Raw genomic sequence first — 25,685 nt, 5'->3', positions numbered from 1 at the left:
CCAAGGTGCCCAGTGACCCAACCTGACTGCAACCCAAAAGGGCACAGAACCCAGATGCTTTCACACAGGCCAGCCACCCAGCAGGGAGTGCCCAAGAAAGGTGGAGAGCAGGTCTGGAGGGGCTGTGGGAGGATACCCAGCAGGAGGTGCTTGGCAGCCCTTGTGCCCATAGCCTGCTGGGTAAGGGCAGTTCTCTCAGATTCCCCACCTCTTGTGTTCCCCATGAATCAGCTCAAAAAACCGTCCCGCTCCTACCGTGAAAGTGCGCGGCCGTCTTCCGCCTTAGGGCCTGCAGGGTCACCTCGGAGTCGGCCCACTCCAGCACCAGCCTCCGGCCGTACAAGTGGGTGCTGTGACACAGGGCATTGAAGGCTCTCTGCAGAGGAACAAGACACGAAACTGCACATCAGCTGGATCAGCGCGGCAGACACTCCACTCTGCCCGCCAGCTGCCTGCCCGCGTCTCAGATGCCAAAGCCCAGGTTCTGGCCCCGTGACATCTGATCTCCAGCGAGGGTTTGGGGAGCAGTTGGGTGCATCTATTTAATTAGTGGGTTGCGTTCCCAGGGAGAAAGCTGCAAGTGCCTGAGCAGTCAATATATCCGCCGTCTGGGCTGTAATTGGTGCCTGGGCCGAGGCAGCCGTCTATTTGCTGCGTGTCATCCGATCTGTGGAGGGCGACCCCATTAGTGGGCTCGCCTCCCACCCGGCTGTCTGCATGGCGGCCACTTGAGAAAGCCGAGCCCTGGCTGGCCGCCAGATGACAAGCGTGCAGGCCTCTGGGTGTCACTGGGTGCCGCTCTCCTTCGCTGCCCTGGTGACTCTGTCCCCCACACTGTTCGGAGGGCCCTTTCCGCCTCTGCTGCCAGTGCCCTTTGCCTCCTCACTGGTTCCCCAAGCCCTGCACTCCCAGCTCCCACACCCAGCTCAGCAGCCTGGGTCCTGGCACAGGCTGTTCCCGCTCACTCTTTGCTCTTCCCGACTCCCACATGCTGCCCGGTTCCTCTTCCTGCTTTTCAGCAGCTATACTGAGATAGAATCCACATACTGTATACACCGCTTGTCTGAAGACAATTCAATGGGTTTTAGTATAATCACAGAGCTGTGCGAAATGTCACCAAATCAATTTTAGAACGTTTTCATCACCCCCAAAGGAAACCCCACACCCCTTAGCTAGCAGTCCCCCAGCCCTTAGTAACCACCAGTCTGCTTTCTGTCTCTATGGATTTGCATATTCTGGACATTTCATAGGAATGGAATCATGTGGTAGTGATCAGTACCGTCTTAAACATCGCTAGGTCTCAAGTTCAATGGCACTGCACAGGAGCACCCTGAGTTGATGGGCTCATCCCCAAACACTCACATGGCACAGTCTGAGGTCACCCTGCTCAGGAAGGACAGACCCTGCAGGTCCTAACTTGAAGGTCTTGGGCAAGTTAAAGAAATCTGCCTTGACTCTGTTTCCTTACCTATAAAACAAGTATGTTCATATATGCCAATCTCAGGGGTTCTAGGGACAAAAACGAGTCAACACAGTGTCTAGAACAGTATGGGCACACCATAATTACTCAAGAGATGTTACTTCTCGTTGCTGTTGTTTTGTTACCGTAGACATCACATCTGCAGCCGTTTTCTCTCGGCAGAGAGCCTTCGGGCAGGCATTGGTGTAAAAAGCAGTAGGCTCCAGGTGCTCAAGCATTGGCAGTGGAGAGCAACAGTGGCTAAGAAGGCCTTCTGCTTTGCTTCTGGGTTGCAGAGAGCACCAGCTGGTACAAGCAGAGGAGGGGTTTGCTGCTCTTGTTTCTTTACGCCATGAGGAATTATATCACTGGAAGGGTCTGGATGGGAACCCATCCAACCGTGCTCCTTATCTACAATGTAGCTCTTACGGTTGGACCATGTCCGGCAAGAGGGGTCATGTTGAGTCCTAACCCCTTGTACTTCAGAATCTGACCTTATTTGGAAACAGGTAGTTGCAGATGTAATCAGTCGAGACGAGGTCATACTGGAAAATGAAAGGCCCTGAGCCAATGACTAGTGTCATTGGATGGCCATGTGAAGACAGAAACACAGGGCGAATGCCGTGGGGAGATGGAGGCAGATACTGGGTGATGAGTCTACAAACCAAGGATGCCAGCTGTCCCCAGCAGCCAGGGGAGAGGCACCAAACAGGATTTCCCTCGGAAGGAACCAATCCTGCCAGCACTTGATTTTGGACTTCCAGCCTCTAGAATCGTGAGACACATTTCTGGATTTTTAAAATGCTTTTTGAGGCAAGGTCTCACTCTGTCACTCAGGCTGGAGTGCAGTGGCATGATCACGGCTCACCGCATCCTCGAATTCCTGGGCTCAGGCGATTCTCCCACTTTGGCCTACCGAGTAGCTGGGACCACAGACACATGCTGTAATGCCTCACTAAATTTTTCACTTTTTGTAGAGATGGGGTCTCCTTACATTGCCCAGGCTGGTCTTGAACTCCTGAACTCTAGTGATCCTCCTGCCTCAGCTTCCCAAAGTCCTGGGATTACAGGCCTGAGCCACTGTACCCGGCCCATTTCTGTGGTTTGAAGCCATCCAGTCTGTGGTGTTTTGTTACAGTAGCACTAGGGAAAGGACGCAGTGCCCTTGGGTAATCACCTGCCACATCTTGAGCCTCAGTTTCCTCATCCATGTTGGGGCTGGCTATGGGACTTACACAAAACGTGCACAGAGGGCAGCACATAATATACATTCAATAAACAAATGAATCCGAAAAGACAAAAGGGAGGTGACTAGAACATGCATCTTTTTAAAACCAGACATGTGGCCAAATTAAAGAAACGCTTTGTTCTCCTCTGTGCTGTTCTGAGAAGGACCAGGTGCAGAAAACTTTTTCTTTCCTTTTTTTTTTTTTAACTTTAATTTAAAAAACTCTTTCTGACTGCCAGCAGAGCCTCTGCATTTTTTTCCATGTGGATATAAAAATGCATCTGGACTCCGAGCCGAAATGGCCCATTCAGAGCTTTAAAACACACGCGTTCTCAGCTGGCGAGGCAGAGAAACGGCTTGACTGGGGGAGCTGGGGTTTTAAGGCGGGGGAGAGGAATTGGTGGGGAGTCTGGCATAGCGGATGTTCCATCCTCGTGCCAGGGTCCCTGAGGAGCTGTGGTCCCAGGGACACGGTGGGGTGGGGGTGGCCAAGGGGATGCATCTGGTGAATGCTAGGCTGGAACTCTCAAGAATGGAATAAGATCTCAGGAGGTAGGTCCGGGTGAGAGGCCCCAATCCCAGCCTCTCTGATTCCCACTGTTAGATTTCAATGTTTCTTTCTCTCCCTTAGAAGCCAGTTCTCCATTCCTGTACCATAGAAAGCCCTGGAGATCTCCATTCATTGCAGGAGTCACCAAAAATTCCCTCTCCTGGCTTCTTTGCGACATCACCTCTCACAAATCCTCTTCTCTTCCCTCTGCACTCCTCTGACACGTTACTGGCCTCTCTCTGGAAGAGCTCTTCACGGTAAGAGGGGAGGTGGCATGGCAGTTAGAGAGGGTGGGCTCTGCTGCTGGCCTGCCTTGGTTCAAATCTGTGCTCCACTGCTTACGAGCTGTGTGATCTCAGGCAAGCTGCTGAACCTCTCTCTCTGAGCCCAAGCTTCCTCATATGTAAAAGGAGGGCAGCAGCAAAGAGTAGTGAGAATTCAGAGAACTGTTAAGTCTGACACTTAGAACACTGCCTGGCACATAACATGTGTCACTTAAGATTGGCTGCTGTGATGATGATGTATGCTTCCACTTTTCATTATCAGGCTAAAGAGCGGGGACAAGGGAAGGTAAGACACAAAAGCTCTTTTGTATTTGAAGTTAGAGCACAATACGTGGTTCTCCAAAAATAGCAGAATTACCCTGCTGAGTTCTAGTCCCTGCAGGTTAATATGAAATCAGGTTGCGTTCCCGAGTTCCCACTGCCTGGGTGGCTGGAATATGGTGGCCTCAAACTGTCGCAGGCGGTGTGAGGATAGTGATTTGAGGCTAAAATTGGCCTCGGATAATCCAGAGTAATTGTGTTTCATTAAAAGGGCGTAACAAGAGCTTGTTGTATTTGACACATTCTAGGAGGCAAGGCAGGTGTGGAGGAGGAGGAAGATGCAGGCCCGGGCCTCAAGGGGCTTTCAGGTTGGCACAGGAAAGACTGTGAGGAGCTTGGAAGGTTCCAGCCATCACAGAGGGAAAAATGCAAGCCAGAGAGGTTCACTAGCAGCTCCCTCCCTGGTCTCCGCCTACACGTGATCCCATTAAAACTTGACCTCCACCTTCTCGAAGCGTTTTTCTAAACCTCAACTGCAGGCATGGTGCTCCTCTGCCAAAACAGCCCCCGGGCTTGTTCATTTCAGGAGACTGAGGAGTTACTAGACCTTCGCTCCTCTCCAAGTCTGCCTGATTTTCCTTTTGTGGCATCAAAGGTCTTTTTAGCATGGATGATCCTATCTCCCAGCTCCACAGAACTCCAAGCATATCACCTCAGCCCACTCCTGAGAACAGGTATTATTCTCCCATTTCAGTGACTGGGAAACTGAGGCACTGGCCAAGGCTTGTATGCAGGTCAACTTCCTTCTCCTTCTTCCTTTTGGCCTCTACATGTGTCTCTGGGCCTCTTACACAGACGGCCCAGGGAGGGTTCTGCCCCTCCTGCACAGGCAACAGCCAGGCACCCTCCCTGTGCCCTGGACACCCAGCCTCCGTTTCCAGAACCTGCTCCCTGGCCCATAATGCCTTCTGTGTGCCAGTCTTCCTGACTCGACCTTGAACCCTGGAGGGAAGGCGCTCCATGCTTAAGATCCTCAGCCTGGTGCTGGGGCAGAGGCCACTCAGTCAATGTTCACAAAGCACACTGTGGCATCTCCTTCACTTGGGGGTCTTGAGAACCATCTCCAGACTGGGGTAGATGGTTAGGCTGGTCCTAGCTGGGGACGGAGGGCTGGCTTAGATGTCCTGCCACAGTTCCCTTCAAACCCCTGCATTTTATAGACTACAAACGCAGCGGCGATAAGAGTGTGTCCCATTCTGAGAGAGCAGGTAGTCCCGAACCATCCAGATGAGTGGGACATTTGGTCTTTTGAAACGATACACAAATGATCTTGGGTATGGTTCTGCTCCCAACATGCCTGGCTCGGGGCCTTGCAGGACAGGAACAGTAACCTGCACCACTAGGGCTTGAGAGATCGCATGTCAGACCCCCAGCTGGTTTGCTGGAGAGGCCTGAAGATCCAGCACAGAACCCCGAGGATGCAGGCGTGCAGCAAAACGAACGTCACAGAAGAGAAGCCACTTCCATTCTTGGGAGTACTTCCTGCCATCACTGATGGCCAGGACTGGTTATTCCTGGCCCCCTCTCCCCTATCCTCTACACTTTGGGAGTCGACTCTGCACAGTGTGACCAGGGCTTCCTCGGCCTCTGGTATCTACTGAGGTGAAGCAAATGGGCAGCACTGCTGGGAGACTGGAGGGAAGAGGGGAAGAGGGAAGAGGGGAATAGGGAGGAGAGAGGTTGGTGCTGCGTCCCTCCCCCTCCCCGCAGGGCTGTAGCTCCTGCTCAAGGTCTCTTCTCGGCAGCTCTAGCCCTGCCTTTCCTTCCAACCCTCCTCTTGGCCTAAGTGAGATGACAGTTCTGGGGGCTTTGCCATCCCTGGGGAGTCCCTTCTCCCTACCTACACCTCCATCAACACCTCTTCATTCACACCACCTGGGGGCGGGGGTAGGTTCTGTTTCCTGCCAGATCCCTGGGTGTCTCGCATGCCTTGGCCCTACTCAGAATTTGAGGCCCACCCAGGAAAGCTCTGAGCAGGTCTAGCCAGACTCTAGGGCTGCCCTCATGATCCAGCTCTCTGGCTCTGCTGTCCTGAAACCATAGCTCTTTGAGCTCCTCTGACTCAAGCCATGGACTCCAGGCATCAAGAGGCCTGGCCTCCTGCCGCCTTTTCTGAATTCCCTTAGAAGGCAATCTGCTAAGGTGGTGTGGGGTTGACAGCCGCAGGCTAGACTGTGGCCCGGCCTGGCGGCCTCTTTCAAGAACTGGGAAGGCATTGGAAAGCTGCCAGTGCAGCGCTGGGCCTGACCTTTCTGCAGCTTCCCTGGAGACAGACCTCCTCTTACAGCAACAAAAGGCATTGCATGCCCTTGGCAGGACTCCCATCCCAAGGGGCTGCGAAGAACTGCCCAGGGCCACGGCTTCTGGGCAGAGCTGAGGACAGTATTCCTGTCTTTAGAAGACCAAGGCATTCTCCTGGCCCCTTCTTCTCCTCAGGGAGCTGTCTCTGGCAAAGCCAGAGGGCTGCATCCCTCAGCAGATGCTAAATCTGTCCAAACAGGGATAACACCAACCCTTCCCAAACCCGTTGTGCCCCCAACACCCAGAATAAGCGGCTGGCACTGTTGGGGGCTCTCTGCAGAGGTGGTCAAAGGCACTTCTGGGAGGAGGGTCTGCCTCCCTGGGGTGTTTTAATGCCATCACCCTGAGAGAGAGATAGATCCTTTCTCTATCTATCACTAGCTGCTTCTCTCCTCACAGGGGTAGCTGTCTGCTAGGCAGGAGTTTGCCCAGAGTAAGTCAAGCTCCCTGCACACTCTTGGGTGATTCCCATCCCAGTCCCTTCCCAGAAATGACACCACAGAGCTGAGGGTGAACTCCGAGGAGAGACATCCAGGGTCCGCTTCCAGGTGATGCTGTCTGAACTCTTCAGACAAAGAGGTACCTCTCTCTCTCACTCATTCACTCCTTAGCCCGCTCAGCTCAGTGCGATTCGACTCTAAGTCTCTGGGGAGCTGATTGTGAGGTAAACAAGAGACGAGGCGACACAGATGGGACACACTTTGGACCTCTGCCAATTTATAGCATCCCTGAGAGAGGAAAGAGAGCCACTAGGGAGAGAGGGCCAATGCCAGGGACCCAAGGGCACCAAGCCACAAGGCCATGGGCAGCATGCGCAGCTGAGGCTCTGAGCTCTCCCTCAGGCACAGCCCTGGGCCTGCCACTTTCAATAAACTTCTCTAAGTTTTTACTTTTTCAATTGTAAAATGGGGGTGCTTCAGTGTCTCAGAACTGCTGGGAAGCATAAATAAGACAGCAACTCTTCCTTTAGCCCAACGCCTGGCATAATGGGAGGGGCCTAATTCCTGGTACCTGTTGCTGGTGCCATTTGTGGTAAGGTTTTTTTTTTTTTTTTAAATTTAAATTATTTTAGGCCAGGTGCGGTGCCTCATGCCTGTGATCCCAGCACTTTGCCGAGGCGGGGGGAATCATTTGAGGCCAGGAGTTCGAGACTAGCCTGGCCAACATGGAGAAACCCTGTCTCTACTAAAAATACAAAAATTAGCCAGGCATGGGGGTGCACGCCTGAGATCCTAGCTACTTGGGAGGCTGAGGCAGGAGAATCCCTTGAACCTAGGAGGTGGAGGTTGCAGCGAGCAGAGAACGTGCCACTGCACTTCAGCCTGGGTGACAGAGCGAGACTGTCTAAAAAAAAAAAAAAAAATTATTTTAAAGCTGTTAAAAGAGAGGAAGGCTGTCAACTTGGCTGGGAGTTTTACCTTTTCTTGATGACTAGTACTGCCTGCCTGATAAATATGAAATGAGGACGTCTGAACCTGAGTCCTTCTCACTCTCATCTCTGTAGGACTGTGCAGGCCTCAATCCACACAGAAGCTCCAGGGACACAATTAGCAGAGGGATCCGTCCTGGCACTGCATCTTGGCTACAAGGGCTGCTCACCTGCCAGTCTGAGGAGGGCAGCCTGTCCTGATCCCAGGTCTCAGCCCATACATATGTGTGCTGGCCGAGCCTGCCTTGAAATGTAAGCTCGGGATCCAAACACACTTTCCATTTCTCCTGGGCTCTGCTGAAGAAAACTTGGCAAAAAGCCCACAATTACAACAGAGTCATGAGCACACACACGTCACATGCACACCTGAACAGAGAAGTGGAGACAAAACTCCAATTTCTGAATTTGCTTCCGGTTAACACTTTGGGACACACAGGACAATGGACACCTAGGTTTCAGGCTGCAGCACCTCTGATCCCCAGGGTCCCAGAGGAACACTCAGCCACCCTCACTTCTTTGGTGTCACGTGCCACAGCCTGTGTTAAATGCTTTGCATGCAACATTCTGCTTCGTCTTCACAAACGCCTCAAGGGGAGCCTTATTATTGCCTGTGTGGGGACGAGTCACTTGGGCTAGAGGGATCTGAAGTCCCTTGTCCAAGTTCGCACAGCTGCAAAGAGGCCGCTTGATGTCACAGGCCACACTAACCACCATGCAGCATGCTCCTCCTTCTCTGCACTCAGTTTAAGCAAACGTGTTGAATGCACGCCACTGGCAATCTAATAGCGATTGTTTACTGTGCACACAACACGGCTCAGCACTGTGCTGGGCGCGCTGGGCACCCGGTGAGGAGGAATGCTATCCCTGCCTTAATGAGCTTTGTCCGGCTTGCTCATCATTGCTCCCTTTCACTACAGGTCCTGTTTTAGTGGAATCTGCCAGGTGAAGACAGTAGGTTCACAGAATATTCCTCGAGAGGCCCAGTGGGAGCCTCTCCTAAAACACTGGCCTCCCCCAGGCTGGGGAGGGCCTGGGCCACATATCCACATCCCTTCCTCTGCTCCCACCCTTGGCAGAGTGGAAAAGTGAGAAATGAGGAAGGAGACATTAACTGGTGCGACCCTACAATGAAAGCTGTGGTTGTTTACCACAGTGCGAACAGCTCTGCCTGCCAACGCCAACCACCATCGCGTCTCCCTACAGCCGGCTCCCCCCAAGTGTTTATTTAAGCCAACACATTGCTCTGCTAATTGGATAACATTCCATGTGAAAATAGACCTTTTAAAACAACAGCAGCGGCGGCAAATAAAAACAGCTGCAACTGCAAAAGTACAAAGGCACGGCAGGCCTGGGGAAGGGAAAAATTAAAGGCACATTGCATGGGAAAAAATTAATATTCTGGCTTCTGGGCTGCAAGTCTATTCTTTGCGGTCTTCCCCTTCCGTGGTGCCCTTCCTTTCTTCCTCCAGGACCAGCCTGGTCTGGGTAAAGAGAGAGGAAGTGGCGGCTTCTAACTGGAATCCCAATGGCTATTGGTGGCCACTCAGCCAATAGGGATGAGTGCACCTGGCAGGGAGTCCGCAGTACAGCTGCCCAGGTGAAAGGCTGCTGCCTCCTCAGTGAGGCTACTCCTGAGGATTGGCAGGGTTGGAGGGCAGCATGGCAGTGTGCGCTAGTGGGGACAGCTCACCAAATGCCCACTCCTCCTCTGGGGGCTGGGAGGAGTTGATTTCATTCTGGACTTGTTCCCAAGAGACGTTCTAAGGGACAATCTCTTGGCCTTCCTCCAAAGTGTCCCTCTAATTCGAGAGTCCTTCTCCTTGGTGATGTGTCAGGGCTGGGTGAGAGATGGTGGGCATGGTAGGGAGCAGAGGCGGTACCCAGAGCCTGGTGTGGAGACACACAGAATTTAAGCAAATCAGTGAATGAAGGGAGGAGGAATCCCTGGATACAGGCTTTGGAATTAGATTTTTCCCAGCTCTGCCAAGTACCGCTATATGATCTTGAGCAAGCAGCTTTGTCCCTTTGAGCCTTGGTTTCCCCAGCCATCAAATGGCTTCCTATCACTTATCTCCTAGAGTCCCGTGAGGATTAAAACTTATATATGCAAATGTCCTGCACTGTCTCTGCCAAAGACAGGCTTCCAGAAGTTGACAGTTTTTATCAACTCAAAGATATTGCCCTTTTAGAAACTTCCAGGTTGTGTGGTCCCCTGGTTGCGTGGCACTGATAACACAACTGACAGCCGTGTACACGGTGTAGACCCAGGCCCCCCGGGAGACCACTGACTTCCTATACCACCCCCATTCTCCTTCCTCCATCAACCTCTGTCCCCTGCTTCCCTCCACACATTGGGAAGGCTCTTGAGAAATGCCAGATCATCACACCTGGAGGTTTAGATAACACCAGCACTTTCAGAGGGACTGACATTTACTGCCTGGGACATCAGGGGGTGATAGAATGTCCCAGGTTGGGAGAATATGCCAGCTCATCGATCCTGCTTCCTCTGGTCACCAGGGCCCGTGACGAGGGCAGATGGTCAGGACCCACCCCAGGTTCACCGGAGCAGCTCAGTAACAGACCAGGGTCTGGGCTTCCCATCAATTCATAGGGCTCCACGGTGGCTTCAGTGCTGGAGCTAAGCAAATGCTCAGCAAGACTGGGGAGGGAGACTGGATGCAAATCTCCCGCCTGATGCTGAGGCTGCCGCAGCTTGGGGTGGGGCAGTGCGAGTGCGGTGAATGTCACATACAAAGCCGGCACGTTCGTGGGAGCCTCTTGCTATTATCATCAGTTGCCTGGTTACTCTGAGCTCTGCCACAACAGCCTTCGAGGAGTCTCTTGCTAGGATTCTCTTTCCAGTTTGGGGGTATGTGTGCTTAACCCAGAAGAGGCTTGATGGATATCACAGAGCCCTCGAGGATATGCACAGTGGGACGTGGGTCTCATGGAGAAAGGTCAGACAACTCAGAACCCCTCAGTTCAGGGACAGTGGAGACGGCATGTGCTCAGGGCCACAGCAAAGACTGTGGTGTTGAGGGGATGCCTTAATTCTTCTATCCTCTGCCAGCAGGCAAATGGACTGATGGATGATGGGGAAAGAGCACTGTTCTGGGAGTCTAGATACCGGGGTTCAAGCCGCAGCACTGGCCCCTCCCAGAAACCATTCATTTCTCCATTCCTTTTCCAGCCTCAGCTTCTACAATGAGCTGAGCTGCCCCCTCTTTTCAACTTATCCCTCCCTTCTTTCCTCCCATCTGAGGATTGCTTGGGGTAGACCTCCTGGCTCAAGAGGCGGCCGATGCCAACGCAGGGGGCGACTATTTATCTTCATTGAGGGTGCCACAACAGGAAATGGGATCTGTGCCCTTGGCGGGGGATCCGAGTGGGTCAGGGTTGAACTGAACCCTGGGAAGGGTTTCTGAAGGAAGTCTCCTTCCCTAAGAGCTTTGACAGGGGGAGGATGCATGGGAGCTGGCCCAGAGAGGCTGGAATCATGGAGGCTCCTCTACCAGCCCTGGGTTCTCACTGAATTCCTTCTGCTGAGATAAAAAAGATCACCAGTGCTTTTGACTCCATGTATCTGGCAGTACTGCTCTCCCTCTTCAAACTCACGCCCACCCTCGAGCTAACTAGATATTTACAATATTCAGAATCCTATTCACTAATATGCAGTGTGCACGATTCTGTGGGGCAGTGGAGAGTGCTAAATGTTCCACTCAGAAGACAATAAAGTTCTCCAGAAAGACCTGGAGCCAGGGAGGGAGAAAGCAATGGCAGCTTCCCCGGGAAACAAAAAGAGCAAAGGGATCCTTGCAGGAAAGATATGCTTGTGATGGGCTCCTCCTTCCTGGAAGACCACCGCGTTCCGTGGCACAAGCCCCAGTGTGGGAGAGGGAAGAGTTGCTACAGGGATGGAGGGGCCAGAAATAGCCGCCTGACAGGGAGAAGGGCCAATCCTTGAGAGGCTGTGAGTTGAGCCTGTGCTGTCCTCGGCTGCCCTTTCTCCTCCTGGAGCCGGGAGTAAAGGCAGGCAAGGGATGGAGGCGGAGGAGCTGCCACCTCCATAAATCACTAGAGGGCTGTGCTGGGCTTCAGAATGAACATCCGCAGCCGGGCCCGGGGGTGGCAAGCACGGGCTCCCTGGGTGCTAGGTGAACTTCCTCAATGGCACGCACTGCCCCGATTACCTGGGAGTCCACCTTCTGTCCTAATAAAGCTGACGAGCAAAACTGAGCCAACAGTGACATGTCAAAGGGCTCACGGCCCGCCCTGGTTGGACCCTCCATGTCCCAAGGGCTGTGTCAACCCGGCATAAACCTCTGGGTGCTGAAAGAGGGCTTCCAGTGAGGGGCTCCAGTGCCTTTGCGCTCTGCTCTCACCAACGGCTGGAATCCCCTCCACCTCTGACAAGCTGTTCCTCAGAAAAGCAGTGAGCGTTTCCTGGAGGAGCACCCATTGGGCTTTAAAGGTTGGCATCACAAGAGGTCCAGTGGATGGGTGAGAAAAGAGGCCCAGTGGGTGGCCAAATAAGAAGGGGAAAACCCTTTCTTATTTCAGACCATCACCATTGTCATCACTGCCGCCTTCCACCTCCTCAGCACAGCCAACAGCCAGTACACAGCAGCCAGGCCCTGTTCTAAATCATTACCCCATTCAAACCTCACGATGACTCTATGAAAATATGGAAAACCCTATGACCATGTTATGAGGGGGGGAAACTGAGGTACACAGAAAGGATGTCACTTGCCCAAGGTCACATGGGAGATTCGTGGCAGCCCTGGGGTTCAAACTCAGGCAGTCTGGCTTTGAAGTTTGTGCTGTAACGACAAGCTCTCGCACTGGTCTTTGTAAGAGACATTTCTGAGGAGCAGAGAGTGAATCCCTCATTTCTCCTCCAAGCACAGCCTCCTACTGGAACTCTGATATAAGATAGATGACAACACGTCTATACCATCACTGCCCAATCCCCTCAGACACCCAGAGCTCAGTGGAATGCAGTGGAGAAAAGATGCTGTCCTGTACTCTGCTCTGTCCACAGAGCATCACATGTGGGCATGAATCCATGGACCGAGGGTGGCTCTGAAGGCAACCAGGCTGGTGGCAATGAGAAGGAAATGGTGTACCAGTATCGAGTGCCCACCACATGCCAGGACCGAGTCAGTGTCTCCCATGCATCACCTGCTGTAACCCTGGGAGGGGGGCGCGGCCATCATTCCCGTTTCACAGATGAGAAAACTGTGGCACAGGGAAGGCCAGTGTGGGTTGAGCTGCCACGGGTGGGAGCTCTGAAAGGCAGCCCTCCGCTGCTGCCCTGAGCCAATGCAGGGCACCATGTGCCTGTCCCACTGTGAGGGTGAGGGCCGTGACCTGCTGCATGCAAGGTGGGTTCCCTGCTGTCCCTGACGTGAGGCGAGGGAAAGGCTGCCAGCCAGGAGGAGAGAGGAGCAGATGTCCGGACAAATATGGCCATGTGTCAACAAAACAGGCACTTGAGCTCAAGACTCAGAGACAAAGGTGGCTAGCGAGGCTCTCTGAGGGTCCCAGTGCACCTTCTCTGCCTGTGTGTGTTCCCAGGGCCCACAAAGGCCGCAGCTGTGTCCCGGAGCTGCCACCTTTGGTTCTGCACAGCTGACCCACACCCTGGGTCTCTTGTGATGCCAGCCTGCTAAAGCCCAATGGCTGTGATTCCAGGAAATGTTCACTGTTCTTCTAAGGAACAGCTCGTCAGAGGTGGAGGGGATCCCAGCCATTAATGAGACCTCCCTGTCACTTTATTTTAGCCTTGAGGAACAGCAAGGCTGAGAGGGGACAGGTCATCTGCGGGCAGAGCTCACGGAAGGCAGCCCACTGTGACAGCTCTGCCACCACCTTCCTTCTGGATTCTGACCTGGAGCTCAGTGCCATGAGGGCAGTGGCTTTGGGTACAGCCGGGCCCTTGTTCACACAGCCTCTGCCCCACATCGGCGGCTGGGCCCAGCACCCACTGCAGGAGCAAAGCCTGGCTGTGCTGCACTGAACCAATTTGGAGATGCTGCCTTGCTTCAAAAATAAAAGGTTCTCAAGGAGCCTGGAGGGATTTCGGTACACACGCTTCCATGCAGCTGCACCTGCTGGGGCTGCCCTCACAGACAACCAGCACAAAACAGAACCCCCGGCCATGAGCAGAAGAAAGGAAGGGAAAGATGCATTCCCTTGGCTGCTTCTTGGGTGCCTCTTACTCTCCTTTCCAAGTGCTCTGCCCTGTCCGCACTGTTCTGTGTGGCATTTCCCATGCTGCCTACCCCAGGGGGCCACCTGAACTGAGGAATTTTCCGATGACTTGGAGAGGCCTGGGAAACCCATTTGTTTCCCATCCCCAGTTTATGTCCCAGGTTCCTGCATACATGAAACAGGGGGAGGGAAGGGGGACACAGAAACTGCTCCTTCCTCCGAATACAAAACCCCCAGGATCTTCTCCAAGGATGTTGTACACATTAAGCAGAATCAAAGGCAAAAAAAGAACATCTGCATGAGGAGGTGACTCTGTGTGTGTGAGAGGCCTGGCTGCCTCTCCTATAACGGGTCCTGGAAAGGGGAGGCTGGGACAGGTGGCGAAGGGAGCCATGGTCTCACCTTCGCATCCTGCTTAGTGAGGAAGTCCACAAAGCCGAAGCCTCTGTGTGTGCCTGTCCCGGTCATCTTCTTTGGCAGGCGGACTGTCTTCAACTCCCCAAAGGTGCTAGAAACAAAAGGCAAGATACAGGGGTTTAAGACTAGAGGCCTGCAAGGGAGGTCGGGAAGGCAGGACTGATTCTCACACGTAAATCCCTTTGGGTTATAAAAGACAAGTGCATGCAGGCACGCAGACGCTCGCACGTGTCAGCTCAGGGGCACGGGCGGCCTTCTCCTCCCAGGCCCGGGCCATCAGGCAGGGCAGGGAGGGAACAATCAGGCTGGAGATGTGAATGAAGAATTTTCAGTTCCTCTGCAACTAGCTAGAGACTCTCTGCCCCCATGGGGCCCCACTTCCCTGTGGGGTAACTATGCACTGGGGAGGACCCTGCCTAGTACACAAGTAGCCAGGCTCGGGTTGGGGGGCCTGGGCAGGTCAAGGGGGCGCTGCCCATGTGTGTGAGTCGGGGCTCTGGATATGGGACCAGCAGGGTTGCCTGACCTTTCCAAACTGCTCTTTGTCTGAGCTGAGCACACGGCGACCCCAGGCTGAGCCAATGGGATGGGGCCCCTTCTCCAGGACCTGGGACGTGGGACATGTGTTTCTTTAGCGCTCAAATGACACGCAGCGACTCTCTCTAAACCCTGCTTCCCCGCCCTCTGAGCTTTCATTTCGATATCTTCTAAGCCAAAGTCAGGCAAAGCTCTGGAGAAGAAAATGGCTTGGCTTCTCCTGACAGGGATCAAACTGGTAACCACAGCCTTGGACCATCCCCCCCAGTTCCCTCCTCTCCTCTCCTCCAGGTTAAACCTTTGGGAAATTGTAGGACAAAGGGATAGGGCTTTCTCAGGCCTCCTTGCCTCCCTGTCTCACTTCCTACCCCCTAATCTTTTCCTAATGTCCATTTATCAAATATATACATACAAATTGCTGCCGATAAATATTTAATGTGCACGGCATCTGAAGAGAGGTATTATTTTATTTGAAAATCTACACACACTTTCGGCAGCCTGGGCACACACACATACGCACGATGGTCTAGGATGCTTTGGGGCCAAAGACCGATCGGGTAAAAAACACAGTAAAGGCCGTAAGCTCTCGTGAAATGATATAAGCTAAATCCGAAGCGTTAACCCACAGCCCTGCCAGCATGACCAGGCATCTGCCAGCCCAATTTCTGAAGGCAGGACGGTGTGTAAATGCGGCATTATGAATCCTCAAAATGAATCTGCACGTCTCCTCGGAGCTCTCCCCAGCAGCTCTGCTCCCCCCTCCTGGTGCCTCCTCTGTGTGGGCAACGAGAAACAGCAGAGAGGCACTGGTGACAAGGCCAGCCTCCCAGGGAGGGGAAGGAGCCAGGAATGTGGGGAGTGGAGCCCGGTCAGGTTTCCCTGCTGGAGGGGAGCCGGGACTGGGGACCATAGGCTGGGCAGGTGGGGGACAAGGTGAGGTTGGAGAGCTGAGGAGTCAAGCCTGCAAACCCTGCTTCATGCTGCCACCTAAAGGCGGATGCATCCCATGACAGACACTGTCTCTCTTCCCTCCACCAAAGCCCCTCTGCCATGCTGGCTTTGAACAGGGAGGGCATGGCATGGACAAATTTTCTTGTAAGCTCATTCAGAAGAATGGTTCTTTGGGTCCAGGTCTTCAGAAGGCCACTGGGACCGCAGGGATGGCACATCCGGTGGCTAAGGGGCTGGAGCCTGCGAGCATTCAGAGCTGGTATGAGGCAACTGACAGGCACAGGGAAGACCAGGCTGGCTGCTTTCTCAACACAGCCACAGACAGCCACTGGGTGAGCTGGTTCCTCCACCCCTGCCTTGGCCTCACCTAACTGTACTAGCCCCGAGATGTCTTTCCCAACCCCTCAAGGCTGGGGTGACTGCCACCATCCACAGTGTCACCGCTCACTGTGCTCCCCGACCAGGGGTCTGTGAGGTGCATGCCTGTTTACTTCTCTGCCTTCCCTGGCCGGGGCTAGGGCTCAGCTCTGCAAGAGTCCAGGCCCCATCTATCTTGCTCATCACTGGACCTGTGGCAGTGAGCCCAGCGTCTGGCTCAGGGTAGAAGCCTGAAGGTATTTTGGAATGAATGAACAAGCAAATGGTAGCCCTGGAAGGTAGACATTACCATGGGTAAATTACACCTACCCTCAGAGAGTGGTGATGAGGGTGAAATGAAATACACATAGCACTAATGTGAACTACTGTTAGCCTTATCATTCCCATGTTACAGATGAAGAAACCGCAGCTCTGGGAGCCAGGGGTCCTTCCTCACAGGCAGCAGGGTTAGAATGTGAATCCAGGCATGTCTGACGTTATGCCTGAGCTCTCTTTCTGCTGCACAATGACTCAACCCCCCTGCATCATCTGGACGGGGACTGGCCACTTGCAAGAGCTGGGGCCTCTTTCTTCTTGAGTCTTGGTCAGGTCTGGGGTGAAGCAGGAAGACCCCACGCGGGGTGGCTAGGAATGCCTTGTGTAGACTCCCAGGGGTCCAGTGACTTCCCTAAGACCACCAGGCAAGGTGGGGGTAGACCGAGTTCCAGTTCCTTCTGCCCACACTGTGTGCAAACCCTCTACTTCTGCCCACAAGGGCTATAATCTCCTATCCCTTGATGGTCTCAATGACCTCTGCCCAGATTTCTGGTAAGCCAGACTCTGTGTGTGTGTGTGTGTATGTGTGTGTGTGTGTGTGTGTGTGTGTGTGTGTGAAGGGGAGAAGGGGTCATGGGAGGGGGGTGGTGTGAGAGAGAGAGAAAGAGAGAGAGAGAGAGAGAGAGAAAGAGAGAGAGAGAGAGAGAAGAGACTGTTGAGGTTAATTCTTCCCTCTCTGCAGCACATTGCAAGCTGTGGATGCTCTGTGCATTGTAAGCAGCTAAGGGTCCAGAGAAAGGCGAGAAAAATAATTAAAAGGTAGAGAAAAACGCCGTTGAGGAGAGGCTGCAGGAGCCATGCTTTCGTGGCCTGCAGAAGTGGCATTTGAGAGTTCAGCAGGGAAAGCCGGGACAGAAGGGCAGCCTGGATCTACCAGGAATCGTGGGCAGGGATCAGGGAGCTGGGAATCCCATCCCAGGCAGCTGAAGGGCCTTGGGGAGGTCCGGGTTGCGGTCGGGGGTTTCCAGGCAGACATCAGCTTGACAAATGAAATGCCGCCTATGAAGACTAGAAGCTTCAGAAATCCTATTATTCTTCAGGGTCAGAGAAATGGCTACGGTGAGCAGGACAAGAGAGAACTGAAGTTTAAGGAGGAGCTGAAAGATCAGGGTTAGATCTTAGAAGGAACTTCCCAATGTCTGTGGACACTTCCTGAAATGCATGGATGAGGCTTCAAGACACCATCATGGCTGCCATCATCTCTGCTACCAATGAGTGCCTGCAATATGCGGTCTTTTAAATACATCATCTCCATGCCTCTGTTTTACAGATGGGAAAACCAAGGGCCAGAGAAGAAAAGCGACTTGCCCATGTCCCACGGACCCAGGAACTCAAAATCCAGGTCTTTTTCATCTGGGCTGCTTCTCTCAGCCCAAGAACAAAGCTGGACAGTGAGTGGCTTGGTCGCTTGTATAACGGTGTGGGATCATATAAGGCCAATACTAATGATCTCAGAGAGCTATCGAAAGAGAATTAAAAAGAAAAAAAAAAGGTTGGGGGAGAAGAAATCAATGAAGTACCTTTAGCTCCTTGGAGATAAGCGATATATAAATACCAGCCATTATTAAGGTTCTTATCTGACAGCAAGGTCTACGAAGCTGTTTTTAAGAGCAGCTTTTGAAGGAAGTTGTGCGTGAACCTTTGTCTCCTGGGAGCTTAGGCCACTGTCGGGGTGAAGCCGCGCAGGGCCACCAGGGACTGGGGAGGAAGAAAATCACGGAGCACCCAGGAACTCCTCCCTGAGACCAACTCTGCCGCTCGGGGAAGGAGACGCACACCATACTCCCCACTGTGCAGATAATAGAAACCACAAAGTAGCAATTACTGTATCAGAAGCTGTGAATAAAGAGGACATACCGGGCTTTTAAACACAGCCCTCCTTCCCTCCCCCACCACGCTCACACTTCGGTAACAAACTCACACCTTACTTTTCCAATTATTTCATTCACCCTGGGTTCACCAATTACTCCCCCACCCTGCAGCCCCACCCCCTCTGCCATGCCAGGCACATGATTGGTGGTGGGTTTGTGGGTTTTCCACAAATGGAGTTTGTTGTCACGTTTCTAATTTCTTTTGAGGAGTGTTGGGAGGGTGAAGGGGAGAGAAGGGAAGAGCGGGGAGGAGGTGGGACGGGGCTCCGAGGTGTTGCGTGAGGCAAGCCAATTATGCCCAGCACTCAGAAACAAGTCGGGGGATGTAAATCGTGTTTGCACACAGGCCTGAAGGCAGACACAATACGTACGTGTGTGTGTGTGTGTGTGTGGCCAGCGTGCGGGTGGGTGGGGATTTCCTCCCTCCATGCAAACTGTGTGCCCCCTGACTGGTCTTGCCCCAGCCTTGGCCAGCAGCTGCTACCAAAAAGGGATGAATCATCTTGGGTCTCTTTCTCCCTCCCTGATTGAAGCGACAGGCTCAGGGAGAAAGAAGTGAGAGGAAGGGTGGAGCAGAGGAAGCGAGAACCCTCCAGAGATGTGGAACTGGACAGTTTTGCAGCTGTGCTGGTACCTGGAGCCTGGGTAGGCTGGGAGTCCGGCTTAACCCCACAGCCTGCATGCTGGCACCAAGTAGGGGTCAAGCCTAGGGCCCTCTGCTTCCAGGACGTAAGTCCCCCTCACTATTTGGATCTGCTGGAAGAACCAAAATCCCAGCAGAAGTGCTGAGTCATTGGGGGAGTTTGCTGGCATAACTTCTCCCCACCTGCGCCCAAGGCATTGTTGAGAAAAAAAAGTCTGCCACCACCCACGAGACCCTGAGTCAGAACAACGGTGTGATCCGAACAAGATGAAGGGGTGGTTTCATGATAAGAATAAACTGCAGGTTGCTTGTGCTCCACCTAGAGGTAAGAAAAAATAGCTAAATCTCTTGGCATTAAAAAGCCTTTCAAATATGCCACCCCCACCAATTTTCTAACACACATGACGCACATACACGCACATCTGTCCATTCACTGGGTACCTCCTCAGCGCTTACGTGCCCTGCAGCATGTTAGCACCTGCTGGACATGAACTCATAAGGCCCATGTGAGCTGAGTGATGTCAATACCATTTCCTAGATGGAGAAAACTGAGGCTCAAAGAAGGAACATGATTTCTCCAAGGTCTCGGTGAGCCCTTACCTTACTACAAGGGGTGAAGTGACTTGCCCATGGTTCCTTGGGCAGCATCAGGCTGAGCTAGGCTCAAAGCGGGCGGTGTGCCCCACAGGTCTATGCTTTGCTAAGAGCTCACACGATTGGTCCACCTATCCACAAGCAGTCAAAGATGATGCAGAGCACAGGGAGGGAGTCACCAGCAGGTCAAGCATTAACCTTGTTCTCAGGGTGCCCTCACCTTGACTGGGGGCGACTGCATGGGAAGCCTCTTAGCTGGGAAGCAGGCAGTGAGCTCCCTCCCCTCTTCCTCAGAGGCACAAGAAGACTCTGGGATAAAGTCACTTATCTCAACTGATAAAGGTCTAGAGCTGAGGATGCCTGATCTTTGCTTACTGCTCCCCTGGCCCCATCCTAAAGAAGGGCCCCACCAGTGAACTTATGAACCCATGGAACCATTCCCATTGAACAACAAATATGGTAAGATGGCAGCTGTCTTGCACCGTGTCCTGTCTCACATTCCCCTTCCCTTACAGAGTTCCCACGTGGCCAAGGGCCCCAGTTGTGGCAAGCTGGAGAGATAGACCAACTGCACAGCTAGGGGCAAACCTATCCCTTCGTCTATAATGGGAAATTTCTGTAGCGGAGGGAGGCTTGGGAACAGAACTATCATCTAAAATTCTCACTTTTCCTGAGATGTATACAAACTAAAGCCTTTGGTGAGGGCTGGTCTCAAGCCTGCCTCATCCAACTCTTTAACAGAGGCTAATCCAATCAATCTGGTGGGTTTCAATGGGTACTAGTGCCCTGAGTTTCACAAGTATGTGCTAGTCATCAGCACTCCCACAGTGGGTTTCAATGGCTATACTGTCTCAAGTTTCATGAATATCTGTTAGTCCTCACCATTCCCACAGTGGGTTTCCATGGCCACTAGTGCCTTGAGTTTTGTGTGTTATGTGCCAGTCATCATCTCTTCCAAATTGCTTAATTAGAATAATTTCTGAGTTCCTTACTTGGGACTCAAGGCTGTGCCTGATCAGACTTACTTTTCTTCCTCTCCAATCTTATCTCATGTCCTGTACCCCCTCATTTACTATGAAGAATCCACACTGGCTTTCCCCATTCCCTGAACCCACCAAAACGTATGCTTACCTCAGGGCCTTTGCACTTGCGTTTTGCATCACCTGGAACCCTGCTTGCCTAGTTGTTTTCACAATTGACTCTTTCTTGCCATTCAATTTTCAGCTGAAATGGCACCTCCTCAAAGAGGCCTTCTGTGACCACTCTATCTAACATTGCCTCCTTTGCACACCAGCCCCCGCCTGTCACATCTGAGCACTGTCTGAAATGGCTCGTTTACTTATTTATCTCTCCTCTCATTTTGCTAGAGACTGAAAGTGGACTCTAAGATGTCAGGGGTCTTATACTCTGTTGTGTCTATAGAACCTGAGACTGTGTCTAGCGCTCAGAAAACATTGTATCCATTCATTTAATCATGGATTCGTCATCTACTGACCTCTCCCTAAGTGCCAGGTCCCCATACTTCACATGCATTATCTCATATAACTATATGCTCTTGTGGAGGTATAGTCACACTTGGGGGCAGCATATTCAGTCTTTCCGTCCCACAGGATGATGCTCTTTTATGTAGTGCAACCATATGCTATTACAAGGAGCGTTTGGTCCTCAAGAATCAACACTCTTTCCAAAGTATTCATGTTTATTCCTTCCAGGCAATAAATAATCACAGCAAGAAAAAAAAACAGGGGGCGGGCTAGCTAGATCATTTACCAAAGGAATACTGTCTGGATAACGATGTTCAAATCATGTGCTGCTTGGTGGGAAAGAGAAGACACTGGCTCCTCCACAGGCAACCCTGGCTAAGATGCAGACACAAACAAGGAGTCTCAGCATGTTTTGCCCTGCACTGAGATGCTTTCTCTCCCGCAGAATGTTATGTTGACGAGTGTGTACAAAGTGCAGGGTCAAGCCTGCTCTGACAAGGGGCAATGGCTTTGGAAGTCATTTAATGGAGGCAAATTTAGGTGTGGAGTTTCTTCCTCTTCTGTTCTTGCTCTCTCTTCTTAGAGAGTGCCTTTGAGACTGAATTTCTCCAGTTACTGCTCATTATGGTGAGAGCCAGGTGTAGAAAGATTACCTTATCACCATCAACACAATATTCCCTTTCATTTTTGCCTCCTGGAGGCTGAAAAATGGCCTAGTTTCCAAGAAAGTGAAAAAAAGAGGTGTGGAGGACGGCATTTAGCTTTTCTCAATAGCCTTTCATTGGGATCCTTTCCAGGCAAGCGTGAGCCTCTTGTTTTCTAGATAAGAAATCCCAAGGATGAGCACTTAAATGGTATTTCTAAATCAGAGTCAGGGCCTGCGTTTCAGATGGAACCCATGGACCCTCCTGGAGGCTTTGGATGGGGGCGGATTTGGCACTGGAAAAAGTAGGCTCCTGGCCTGGCTCTGCCCCTCACCAACTGGGTGAACCTAGGCAAATCATTTCCAGTCTGGACTGATCCCTGGACTGGTAGCATCAACATCACCTGGGAGCTTGTCAAAAATGCAATGTTCTGCCCACCTCTTGTCTTTCTGGATCAGAAGCTCTGGGGCTGCACCAAGCCCTCCAGGTGAGTGTGGGCCTGCTCAGGGTTGAGGCCCACTGCCCCACTGGAAGGGACAGGGGCCACTCGGCCCTAATCTAGACAGTCAGGTGGACATCTGGGTCCGGGACTAGCAGATCTTCCCCTTCTTCCAAAGAAGCTAGTGATCCAGATTCTTTTAAGAAATGAGATTTTAAAATATTGGTAACAAAGTCAAGACACTGTGTTGCCAAAAACAACAGAAGGAGTCTGTGGGCTGCCTTGGGTACCACGTTCTACATTTGAGCTCCATTCTGATTTTGGTTTCAAGAGATCATAAGGGCTGGTCTACTTCCCAAAATGAGGAATCCTCTTACCTCTTTATGACCTGGGGTTAGGGCTTGGGACAAGCAACAGGGCCTTTCTGACCTCTCCTTTGGCCCCTGCAGCCTACCATCCCTCTCAGTTGTGTTCACATAATGTAGCCTCTGCAGGATTCTAAGCTCTTTGGGGACAGAGAGGGTCTTGCCATGGCAATTTGCTGCACAGCATCTACCTCAGATGTGAACACATTTGTGGCTACACTTAATGAATGAATCATCCCTCACCAATCTCCAGCACTCAAACCACAATGTGAAGCTTGATAGGAATTTTCATGGGACTCGTCATTCAGATACTATGGATCCTGCAATCACCAGGCAAATATTTCCCAAGCATATCCTGTGTGCAGGCACCAAACTCTGGACTGGGAAAGAACAGTGGACCTGATGTGCTCTGGCCTCCAGGGGGCGCGGATTTTAAGCCAGTGGTTTTCAGAACCCTCCAGCCCAGGGTTGGTGCATATTCTCAGCAAGTTTTCAGCATGCATCCCCAATATATGTACAGTTTAAAACTGATAAATGGTATGTGCATGTACTGCTACTTCATTCTCTATGTAGATCTTTAAATAAAAATTAGGAAATTTAAGGCCAGCTATGGGGACTCATGCCTGTAATCCTAGCACTTAGGGAGCCTGAGGTGGGTGAGTAACTTGGGGTTAGGAGTACTAGACTACCCTGGTCAACATGGTGAAGCCCCATTTCTACTAAAAACACAAAACAAAAATTAGCCAGGTGTGGTGGCGCGCACCTGTAAACAGCCCAGCTAGTGGGGAGGCTGAGGCAGGAGAATTGCTTGAACCTGGAGACAGAGGTTGCAGTGAGCCGAGATTGCACCACTGCACTCTAGCCTGGTCGAGAGTGAGACTCTGTCTCAATAAATAAATACACAAATAGGAAATTTAGAAGGACGAAATAAAACCTAAGTAGAAATGGACATTCTAGTATTTTTTCTCCTGCTCCATCACAGGCACCTTCTGTAGTCACACCCTTTATTTGAGAGCACACAATAGGCCAGGCATTGTGCTAAATACAGTCCATCTGTTACTCTTATGCATCCTCAGTAACCCTGTGAGGCAGCTGTGTGCCCATTTTACATACAGGAAAAATGAGTCTCTGGCTGCTTAAGGTATTTATCAAAATGTACAAAGCGATTAGATGGTGAGCCAGGTCTCACACCAAGGCCTGATGAAACCCCAAAGCCTATGCTCTCCTCACCTGTCGCCTCCCAGTAGACAGGGTAGATCTGTGCATGGAGTTTAGAAGCAATTGAAGGGGGAACACTGTCTGCTGAACCTGAATAGTCCTCGGGCAGAGAATTTCATAAAAATAGAGTTTTAAAAATCAGAGATAACTTTCTAAAAACAGTGTTTCTTGAACTTGTCCTGAAAGATATTAGTAGGTATTCTGTGTGTAAAGTCTTCTGGGATTTGGTAAGTTTGGAAGACATCTGTTTAAACAGAGTTCAGCAAGCTTTTCTGCTGCAGACCTTGTCAGTGCCTTTAATATGTTAGGTACATGGAGGATTTCTCTGAGAAAGAAAAAGACATAGTGTTTCTCAAATTCCCAAACAAGGAAAGCTATTAGCGTCTCTCAGGACACTGGTGTTCCACAGTACACAGCTGGGAGGTATGATGTGGGAGAGGAAAAGAGGGCAGTCATTTCAGAAGGGCTGAGCATACACATTAAGGCACAAGGCCTTGGTCTTTAACTAACATTCAGGTAACACTTCTAACTTACCAGAGACTGTAGACAGTAGGGAGCTTCTGCAGAGGAAGTCTAGCTCTGACAGCGAGTGGCCAAGTCACAGTAACAAGCATCACCAAAAGAACCTAATTATGGGGCCAGACTTTGGTTCAGATCCCAGCCCGGCACCTGCCACCACCTTTCTGAGGCTCAGTTTTGTCATCTATAAAATGGGCTCCAACCAACACACAATATTGTTGGTTCCTGGCATATGTCAGGAACTGAAGAAATGGGAGCTGTTGTGAGTAATGCACTTGTCTGTGAAAAGGATCTGTATTGGTGCCAAGCAGGTGACCCTTCCTAAGCCCTTACGGTGTTTTGGTGTTCAAAGCGAGGAGCTGGCTGAGTGAGTCCAACCCTTCCTAGTGAACATCAGGAGTTCCCAGCAAAGAGCTAAGATGGCAAAGGGGCCTAAGCAGAAGAGGCCAGATGTGATTCTGTGATTCATGGAGCTCTGACAGAGCAGCAGATCTCCCTCTTATCCACATGTCCTACTAGCTTTACAACATAATCAGAAGAAATTGTCCCCCAGAAGGTATCTCTCAGCCAGACCCAGGTACCTCTGCCATCCCTTGGGCGGAGCAAGCCCTTGGGACAGCTGTGCACGCTCCTCCTCTCAGGAGAGGATGGAGGCATGATTTCTGGCCTGCGGTACTGCATTCTGGTCAGTTCCACCCCTCTGCCTGAATGAAACACAGTGGACACTCTCCCCTACTTTCTCTCCCTCTCATCTTCAGCTGCCTCAAGTACAGCTAATCCCATTACAAGAAAATAAAGTGGATAATTCAGGCTAATGAAATCGTTACTAAAATGTGGTCAGCCAGAGGTGGACATTCAGAACCAATTTAACACCCTTGGTGTCGTCATCCTCAGTACAAGAAATGTCTGAAAAGAGGAAGGACAAAAATTAAAGAGGATAAACAAAAACAAAAACAGAAAAAACCCAGCCGCTCGCTTGTTAGCTTTAGAATGGTTCAAGAATTAATCAGCTGCATATCTTGCTTTTTGCTATTATCTCCATCAGGCCTGATATCTCCACGGTAACTCCAGAAACTCCAAGAGGAGATGGAGAGAACCCAGGAAGTCACTAGCTGTGGTGAACATTGTGCATAACTTGATACCCTTTGTTTTGTCCATTTCTGCTGCCACTCTAATAAAAGCCACTAAGGGTGAACTACTGGGCCCCCAGGGCTGCTCCACGTCAACACCAAATCTAGAAACCTCTGGTACTGGATTTAACTAGCCCTGAGGTTGCTATGAAGATGAAGTCTCAGGATCCTGGAAGGCTGAGGGTGGAAACCAAGTTAGTGACGAGGCAGGAGGAGAAGATGGGGTGAGCTCCCTTGTAAAACAGAGCAGGGAGCCCGACCTACTGTTTCAGAGTGAGCAGGCGATGGCAAGCAGGGAGACACACTGTGTCGCTGGCTCACCCCTACTCCTGCCGCCTGCTGCCAGCTGCCAGCCACGCCTCCTGAAAAGGCTGGATTCAGGGTGGCCGCTCAAC

At 51.7% G+C, this 25,685-nt stretch overlaps 1 protein-coding gene across 1 annotated transcript in view; it reads right to left on the bottom strand.

Moving 5' to 3' along the window:
- RBM19 (RNA binding motif protein 19) overlaps nt 1-25,685 on the bottom strand; it is a 141,437-nt gene that overhangs the window by 22,075 nt on the left and 93,677 nt on the right. Inside the window, exons 22-23 of the mRNA XM_033220479.1 lie at nt 14,188-14,293; nt 256-376 (exon numbers count right to left, since the gene is read on the bottom strand). Of these exons, the coding sequence (XP_033076370.1) occupies nt 256-376; nt 14,188-14,293 (227 nt within the window). The remainder of the gene's footprint in view (nt 1-255; nt 377-14,187; nt 14,294-25,685) is intronic.

The sequence above is a fragment of the Trachypithecus francoisi genome, unplaced genomic scaffold (genome assembly GCF_009764315.1).
Source record: "Trachypithecus francoisi isolate TF-2019V2 unplaced genomic scaffold, Tfra_2.0 Lachesis_group11, whole genome shotgun sequence".
Taxonomy (NCBI): Eukaryota; Metazoa; Chordata; class Mammalia; order Primates; family Cercopithecidae; genus Trachypithecus; species Trachypithecus francoisi.
Note: the sequence above shows the minus strand (reverse complement) of the source record. Positions and strands in the feature narration are given on the sequence as shown.